Source organism: Acipenser ruthenus, chromosome 30 (genome assembly GCF_902713425.1).
Source record: "Acipenser ruthenus chromosome 30, fAciRut3.2 maternal haplotype, whole genome shotgun sequence".
In the NCBI taxonomy this organism is placed as follows: domain Eukaryota; kingdom Metazoa; phylum Chordata; class Actinopteri; order Acipenseriformes; family Acipenseridae; genus Acipenser; species Acipenser ruthenus.
This window is the reverse complement of record NC_081218.1, coordinates 12802084-12811120: the sequence shown is the minus strand read 5'-3', so window position 1 is coordinate 12811120 and position 9037 is coordinate 12802084. Positions and strand designations below refer to the sequence as shown.

Below are 9037 nucleotides of genomic sequence, written 5' to 3'. Positions count from 1 at the left end.
AATATAAACACACCGAACTGCACGTGTCCCTCTTCAGCATTAGACAACAGCGCAGCACCGCGGCTCAGCGGCTCCATAACGATTGGCCGGTTACACATGGGCTACGCCCCCTTAAAGCTGTATCCGTGTTTTATTGGATAGAATACTATATTCCCGCACAGTGATTTCCACATTTGGAATATCAGCTCGTCCCACCTTTACTGTGTTTATTGGCCGATTGCAGTTCGGTCCTCTGTGACAAGGGAAGGCATGCATTTGAATGAGCGTCTTCATTCAAGTTTTAAAGTGACTTTGACAGGCAAAGTGAAGAGCGTGAGCTCTATTATTTAACAATATATCAAGATATTTATTTAGCAAATAATACTAGTTCGTTTTTTTCTCACCACACTGCAATCTGTTAACTCGATATTTAATAGTACAAAAAAAAAATGACAGCCAGACACCGGAAAGGAAAAAGCAATCACAGCCATGAGGAGAACTCATCCAGCCACAGTGCTGTGGAGCCGGAGCCGCAGGGAGGAGGAGGAGGCAGTCACAGCGGGTCGGTGTGTGTTTTATTCCTGCTCTTCGTGGTTGGCGGTTCTACCGCAACTTGGTTCTGTTTCCAGCAGCACCAAACTGTAACTTCCCTGACAGACAGCGTCGAGCGCTTGCAGAGCAAACTCTCCCAGATGGAGAATGTCGGCGAACAGCTCCGAGAAGCGAACGAAAAGGTATGCAGGCTTTTCTTTTGATGGTTCCTTTTTTTGTTTTTGTATGTGTAATTATTTTTAACTGCTCCCATCCAAATTTCCTTTAATTGGTTTCCTTCCCTATGAACTAAATAGTTCAGCAAACATGAACAAGTCGTGTTGCTTAAGTAACTGCTCAGGCACTGCCTGTCATAGGAAAACTAACAACATTGCTGTGCATTAGCAACTGAAAACAAAGACTACCGTTCAAATAAGGCTGTAGTATTTGTTTAACGTGAAACATGTTTCAAGATCCAAGACCTGAGAAAGTCTACTACACCTTGAAGTCAAAACGCCACACAGTTTAGTCAGCGCTGCCTATGGAAGTGTATCACATTCCCAAGCCTAAACAACAAAGCCAAGCTGTCAACTCAACACCACAGTACAGTGTCTCATAGTACAAAATACCACATCACAGAATATCACATTACAGAGTGTCATATTACAGGTAAAGTACAATAAAATCAGTAGCAAATAAGATCAAATTCAAATAAAAGCAAACTAAAGAGTACAGTAAATAATTACATTTGAGAGCGAGTTTGACTGAGCAGTTAACTTATAGTAAAACTATTTGCTTATAAGAGTAAAGTCCAGTATGAGCACGTCGTAAGTATGATAAATGGATGAGAAAGATTTCAAATAATAATTACAAAAAACATGAATACGGATACCTATAAGAGTAAATTCAAATACAAGATACAGGAAGTAGTTATAATTAAGAGCAGTAGTGGAATACAGCAAGGTATGGAGCAGTTCAGTGCAAGTACAAGCTGATGCAAGTACTGGTACAACTGGGAGCCAAGTCCAGTATAGTCTAGAGTTGTGGGGTTTAGGAGGCACCGGAACAACTTTGTTGTTGTAGCTAAATATCTTTTGAGGTCTGGTCCCATGTTAAGTCCTAAATGTGTCCATGCTGTCAGGGCTGTTCTGTATGCGGTGCTCCTGTCCTAAACTAGCTTTGAGATTTTGAATCGTTTTTTAAGTTTCCAGCACCAGCCTAAGGGCAAGGCCTGTCTTGAAAAGGTGAGATCAAGTTGTGCAGACTGACACCATTGAGATTGCTCACTGCCTTAGTCAATCCTCCTTCGACGCAAGATTATGCAGCTTGAAACATGCTGTGCATTACTGTTGTGACTGCACAGTTGTATTTTATTAGTCAAATTAATATACCAAGGTAATCAACCGCAGTGTGATTTGATTATGCATGTATCTCCATTCTGATTGTCTTTTCACACCCTCAATTTGCATCATCTGCTACCCCTAAACACATGCTAGGACACAAGGTATCGTACATTTAGCATGTGAAGATTTCCACTAGTAGAATTACAGAATTACTTTTCCCCCCTGGTCCATGAGAGAATTCTTTAACTTACAAGCTCAAGGTGATCCTATAAATGTGCAACTGTTTAAACTTAAAACTGTTGCAGCCTTAATTGCGAGTCAAACTAAAACCTTTTTTTTTTAATGAATATCAGAATACATTTGTAGGTTGCTGCTTTCAATTGGAAACTTTAATGGATATGTTTTTTCATTATTCACCAATAGAATGGATTGAAAGAAGAAAGCATTACAATATGCAAAGAAGGCTTAGAGAATAGTTTGTTTATTTGGTCTGAGAGTTGAATGCAAATTTTGACATCTTTCCCTTGGATGAGAAGCAATATTAAAATGCTACAGGTGTACATTTAATTTGATTTATTATTTTGACTTTTTTCATAAGTCAGTTCTCTGCCTCTCTCTCTCTCTCTCTCCCGCGCAGCTGTCCAGCATTACGGACTACGAGCAGAGGCTGAGCGGTCTGGAAGAGACTCACATCCTGATAGAAAAGCGCATCAGCAAGGCAACGGTCACCATGGACCACGCCCTGACTTCTGACCTGCCCAGTAAACTGTCCACCCTGCAGGCACAGATAAAGACGGGCCTGGATGAATTAAAGGAAGCTGCAGCACCCAAAGAGGAGCTGCGGAAAATCCAGGACCTTCTAGAGCTTCTCAAGACCACCGAGCTGGAATTGCTGCATCGGCAGCTCAACGGCATCATGCATACGAGCTCCGAACTGAGAGGAAACGTCGACTCCTTGTCTAGTACTGTCACTGGGTACAGGGGGAGGGTGGGCGGTCTGGAGGAGTCTGCCATAACTCACAGCCTGGCGCTTGAGGAGGTCCGAGAGGAAGCTGCAAAGCTGGACAAGACCCTTCAGGCTCTCGCTGGCAGTGCTGTGGAAATGGAGGCCAAGCTTGACCGCCATGCCGAGCTGCTGAGCGCCCTGACGTCTCAATTGGAGGAGCAGGGGAAGGAAGTCCTGTCGCTGAAGGAGTCTGAAGCCAATCAGAGGGAAGAGATGGTTAAAAGCGAACAGGAACTGGCTAATGTCAGGTTAGTTGCATAGGGACTGTATTTCATTAGTCTTTTGGACCAGCTATTAATTTAACAAATAATTAGTTTAAAAAGTATTAAATGTAAAGGTACTACATAGTTTACACTTTGATTGACTGTGCAAAACATCAGAAATTGTGAGATTAAACCCTGTATTGATAAATTAGTGCTATTCATTTATAGAGTGTACTCAGATAAACTGCAGCAGTGGCTGACATACAGGTGCCTAAGTTTAGTAAACTCTCTAGACTCTCCAGTTGTGCGACTGTCTGGTGATCCAAGAGAGGTTCTCAGGTTGCACGACCATCTCCCCATGGTCACATGATTGAATTATCAACTAGCGTTAACCTCGACGCCCTTCTTACCAATGGTCTTGTGGTCTGTGGGTGTTGCAGGAAGGTGGTGCAGGTTGCTCAGGCTCAGAGGGCCTCCCTGGATGAGGAGCTGAACTCCATTCGCCAGGAGCTGAAGGACCAGAGTAGGCAAACCCAGAACCGGAACACAGAGCTGGGATCCTCGCTCGAGGCTGCCCAAGCCCGAATCGACACGGTAACCATTCACCATGTCCTTGCTTCAGTAACCAGGCTGGAAGCTGATTTTACTTCGTGCTTCATGAGGCTACTCAGATACAGCGTACATTGTTGTCTAAGAGTTACATTTCATATTGTGGGTTGTTTGTTTCTAGTTTTAAGTGAATAAAGGCATGACAAAAACTTTGTTGCAAAGGAGCAAGTAAATGCATTTTACCGCTTAAATTATTAGAAGAATAAAGGTTCTTGAAAATGTGCCCTTCGTATTTCAGAACTGGAAAAAAAAAACTGTATCAGAATTGAATTATTTAACAGCTTTTCCTTTTAAAAAAACTCTCTCACTGGAGCAAAAACTTAGGAACTCCGGGTCCTGCCTTTAATAAGATTCAGAAAAACAATGAAAATAATCAGGCTGACCAAAAAAAAAAAAAAAAACAACCATGTGGTTTCCCCGTCGGCCTGGCTGCGAGGGAGTTCTTGTCAGAAAGCATCTGTGTCGATGGAATGTGACAGCTCCTGGGAGCAGGGCTCACTCCATTAGCACCTGCCTAACTGAACACCAAAGTGTTCCTAAGGTCTGTTTCATTAACCGGCAGTGCATCACAAATTAATTTGTACCGGGATGAGACAGGCAGGCAGGCTGGCAAGTTACACAATCCATTCAGAGTTACAGGGTGTGGAAACAGTCCCTCCCTACGCATTGTGTGTTTACTGTTATGTTGCATGCAGAGTGCAAAGGATATCTACTTCAGGTGTACCTGTTTTCATTGGTTGTGTTTCATGTTTAACTGGTGTCATTGGTTGTGTTTTCAGCTTGAGAGTCTTCCCCAGGCTAGCCAGCAGGGGGAGATACAGAGTGTCAAACAGGCACTGGAGCAGCTGGAGAGCAGACTGAGTGAGACTGTGCAGCACTGTGAGTTATCCTTCATCATTCATGTGATTTTATTATAATGGCTACAGAGACTCCCCCAGAGTCAGGTCTGGTGCTCTGTAAAATCGTATGTATTTTAACAAGTGACAGCATTTCTTAAACAAGCATGCACCCAGCTTCCACGTGTCCGAGTATTTGGTAGAGTTACTTTATAAAACTGCAGCAAATTAAACACTTAGACACAGAGTTATTGATTGTGTCAGATCCGCTAAGAAGATGTACAATCCAGCAAGCAAAGAAAAAATAAAACGACACAGGGATTGTGTGATTAAGCACTGCTAAACAGTGGCCCCCATTTAGCGAGCAGTACAGTGTGCTAAAATAAACTGTCCAGGTAACTACAAAGCAAGTAAAGCATCTACTGAATACATTTAGTGGCTGATGTCTCCTAGAGTTTAGTTTAAACATTTTGTGAAGGGCTTAGAAGTAGTAAACTAAACTGAAGCACGGACACGGCTAATCGTGACTATAGCCAGCTTCTGTCTGGTTTTAGTTTTTGTTTTTGGTTAAAGAATAACTGTCTGAATAAATACATATAAACGTATCCCACTGAATCACAGGATCACTATCTGATTGTGACCTGCGCTTGCTACCCTGCAGTTCTTTCAATCCTAACATTGAGAACTCTGACAGCCTTCCTGTGCCTGCAGGTTTTTCAGGGGAAGTGGAGGCTCGCTGTGGGGAGGAGTGCACCTGGCCCTTGCTGAGATCAGTCTCCTTCCCCGAGCGTGTGGCCAGGCTGCCTGTCATCACTGTGGGACTCGCTCAAGCCAGCCTGGGGGTGACGGTCAAGGTCTCGGATCACGGTCACTTTGGCTTCACTGTGCAGATTGACAGGGTAGGGGAGCCTGGCCCCACCAGTGCCATGGTCAACTGGATGGCGTGTGCCTAAACGGTGAGGCACAGGTGAAGGTCACAGTGAGGTGAACACCCTGGCTGCTTTGGTTGTTAGCTATGCAAACAGGGAGGGAAATGTTCCACTTTATTTTTATGTTTACTGGCAGCTGTCTAGACTCCCACGGTTCACAGGACAGGAAATGTCTTTTGTTTGGTCAAAGGCACACATGCAAAGCAGCATTTTCTTCCTCTGTGCAGCCTATGTAATAAAGGCTTTATTGATTTTTTTTTTTTTGCTGCACTCTTTGTAACAAAGAAGGGTAACACAAAGAAAGATCTTGGATATGTTTTTTCAGCTAGTATTCTGCTATGCCCTGGTCATAAAACTTTTCTTTAAGTACTGCTAGCTTTCCATTGAAAAATCACAGGATGGAACCACTTGAAATTCATTCATTAAACACCAGAGGGAGCCACTGCTGTAAAGAACACATGGGATCGGGAAAGCATTTTTTAAGCATGTTTTTCAAATTTAAATTTAAATTGACCCATATTTGCTCTATCCCCCTCCAAAATGTGTATTTATTTCCCAGTTAAAGTTAATTCAGTTGGGTGGTACAGAGTTTGTTACCAGCCAATTGTAATCTCACCATTGGGCTCATGAGAGTTTTACTGTGTTTCTATGTGTAGTCTCAATTCTATTGTTCTTATTGTGGATGAAACTCCTTTAATAAAAATCAACCCTAGGTTTTGTGGCCATGGCTTTTATAGTTTTGTTAGGGGCTCTGCTGAGGAGGCACCTCTCTGTGTTCTGGTGCTCGTTTTCAGCTTGAACTGATTCGATTCTGGGAGCGCCTTCGGACTTGCACTGCAACTGAACTTCAAAGCTTTGGAATTAAAAGGATTTCCTGCAGGAATCTTCGACTTGGCTTCACTGCAGCAATTGCATCTATTTCTAAATTGAATGCAGCTCTCGCAGTGAAATACCTGCCAAAGCTGTTCTGCAGTTTGGGTACTAAGTGCTTATTGATGTGTTAAAGCAATATGAGAAAACTCAGAACTTTCAACCACCAATCAGGTTGCTCCAGGGCACTAGCACATGGAGGATGACTGCAGAACATTCAGAATGTCTAGCTTAAAATAAAAGTGCAACAGAAAGAAAAACAAAACACTGAAACGATGGATAGGTCTATAAATGAATTTTATAATGTTTAAAAATGTCAAGCAAAGGCACTGTTTACCTGTTTCTAATCGCAATAAAACTCTTGTTACATTTTGGTTCTTGACCTTGTCTGTCCGATATCGCCCATGCCACTTCCTGACTACCAGACAGTTCTTCTACTTGACACGTATTCACTGAGCATTTGTTTTCCTAAAAGTAAAAATGACCCAAACTGATCACACAAGGATGCATTTTGCAGCAGAGTTAAGTACAGCACCCAGTGATCACCCGAACCCTGTATCAGATGCCGCTGTGACAGTTAAATAACTCACACCCTGATAAGCAGAGATGTTTCCCTGTTGCTGTCTGCCAGGAATGTTCTCTGAATAAACTGCCCTGTTTCTCTGTGAAGTCACTGCTCGGGAAGCCACACTTTCTAAATTGAGATAAAAGAACTGCATGGCAGCCTGAAGTCCTCAAGGACTCAGCGCTCTGTGTGTGGGGGTCAAGTTTCCTCATATAGCCAAGGAGATTCATCTTCCCCCTCTGCACAACAATGGGGGCTCTGGATACAGTAGCACGGCGTGGCTTTGGCCTACTTCAGCAGACTGCTCATTTTACACAGTGAAAAGACAGCTCCCCGTCGGTATCCTGCCCCTGTTTAAAAACGAAACAGGCAAAATACACAGCATCCTACCAGCATGTTCTGAGAGGAGGTAAAACAAGTGTCTATAATTGCTTTCAAGAAAATGAGAGTTTATTATAGGCAGCAGGTAACTGATCAGTTATCAACCCTGAGCCTTCTTGCCTCTTGGCTGCTATCCTGTGTTGATCCAGTAGGTGGCAGAAGATGCCACGCATACATTCCTGGTTTATTTATAACATTTCTACATTTCACAGCTCAGCTGCTTTCTAAGCTTTAGTTTAGGGAATATTTAAGGAAACTGCGCCACTCCTGTCCCTAGAACGAGGGCTCTTTGAGCAGGCAGCCCAAGCTATTCCTAGCACTGATATGACAGATAAAGTTTGAGGGCATACAAACAGCTGCGACAATAATAAGGGGCTCCTGGGAGGTAACGCTGTATAGCAGAGTGGCGAAGAGCTGTCACAATTCTGGCTGATTGACAGGCTGTCATAAGAGTGGTGTTGGATAGTGCATTGTGCCAAATCAATGGCATGGGGAGCTCTTCAGCTCTGGGCAGCTTGGTTCAATAAGAATTTTAAGTTATTTCATTACGACTGATAATTAGTTTGGTGCCTTACTGTCAAACTAGTAAAGACTATGAGTGTGCCGAGTACTCGGATCTTACAAGCATCTGTTGTGGCTTTTTTTGTACGACTAATACACACACAGAAAGTATGATACTTGCTACTTTGCAAATTATTTTTTTTATGAAAAAAACAATCAAATTAACCAAAGGTCGGTATTGGGCAGCAATGATTCTAAATGGTAGGGATAGCGAGCCAATGAATGCATTGGAGAGGAGAGACTAATACAGGTAGATAAAAGAAGTAAAAATAAATGAGGTGTTTACTATCAAACTCTGGTTCAACTCCTGTCCACTCCTAGTGACAACATCCAGGTATGATAAATGGATCCTGTGCACCCCAATTCAAGACCACATGCATATAGTGATCATTCTAATCAATTCCCTTTGAAAATAAGAAAGAGTCTCGTCTATGTACAAACGTGTGGTTATGTGCTTTTCTTACCCGTATTAAAATTCGTACAACTCAGTATTGGAGCCATGAAACCCAGAGACACAATTATAGCAAATATAGAACATGAATGAACTCCCCAGAATATCCCATGCAACATTTCAGAGGAGTTATGAGTTTATTTTCATGGTGCACTCATTTACCCCTGGGTCGGCAGCACAGTAAATCTGGCTGTACGTCTTTGATTGCTGTTCTTTAAACATCTGGCAGGCACGAAGTGGTCCACTTTGATGACTTGCCTTGTCAGCTAAACTTCACCCTACAGGCTTCACAGGAAAGCTGTGGTGTAGTTAGGCTCTTTCTCAAATCTCTGTTCATGTACTATAATTATTTCCCTCGAGGTTATTGAAAAATAATTCCTGTTCTGAAAGGTTCTGCCAAATAGTAATTAATGTCCCTGGCATAGCGGGGTATTCGCTTCTCAGGCCCCATAGTGTTCCAACTTCTATGTAAACTCACTAAAAGCCAGGATACTGTACTGAACTACTGAACTTTTACCTCTGATCTACACATAGAGGACCCACTACCTTCCACCCTGAAAACTAGTGCTCTAACCATTTACATTCTCTAACCCACTACACTTTACACTAGCCATGCACTTAAACAAACCCATAGCTTAATCAAGCCCTACTTCCTTCCACACTGCAGCCTAGCACTCTCAGCACTGTGCTCATCAAACTCACTGCCTTCCATACTGCAGCCCTGCACTCCAACCAGTGAGCTCCTCTCCTGCACATTCCGAGCTGCTGCTGAT

At 42.9% G+C, this 9037-nt stretch overlaps 1 protein-coding gene across 1 annotated transcript; it reads left to right on the top strand.

The window, feature by feature from the left end:
• Positions 1-174: 174 nt before the first annotated feature.
• On the top strand, positions 175-5693 carry LOC117435265 (cingulin-like). The gene is made up of 5 exons (XM_034058307.3): positions 175-713; positions 2491-3107; positions 3503-3656; positions 4451-4550; positions 5219-5693. Exons 1-5 carry the CDS (start codon positions 429-431, stop codon positions 5458-5460), a joined length of 1398 nt encoding a protein of 465 aa, XP_033914198.2. The 5' UTR covers positions 175-428; the 3' UTR covers positions 5461-5693.
• Positions 5694-9037: the final 3344 nt, after the last annotated feature.

Excerpts from the sequence above, each read along its gene's own strand:
- LOC117435265 (XM_034058307.3), top strand. The coding sequence starts at position 429 with ATGACAGCCAGACACCGGAAAGGAAAAAGCAATCACAGCCATGAGGAG. Across the intron at positions 714-2,490 it reads TCCGAGAAGCGAACGAAAAG|CTGTCCAGCATTACGGACTA; the intron begins GTATGCAGGCTT and ends TCTCCCGCGCAG. Across the intron at positions 4,551-5,218 it reads GAGTGAGACTGTGCAGCACT|GTTTTTCAGGGGAAGTGGAG; the intron begins GTGAGTTATCCT and ends CTGTGCCTGCAG.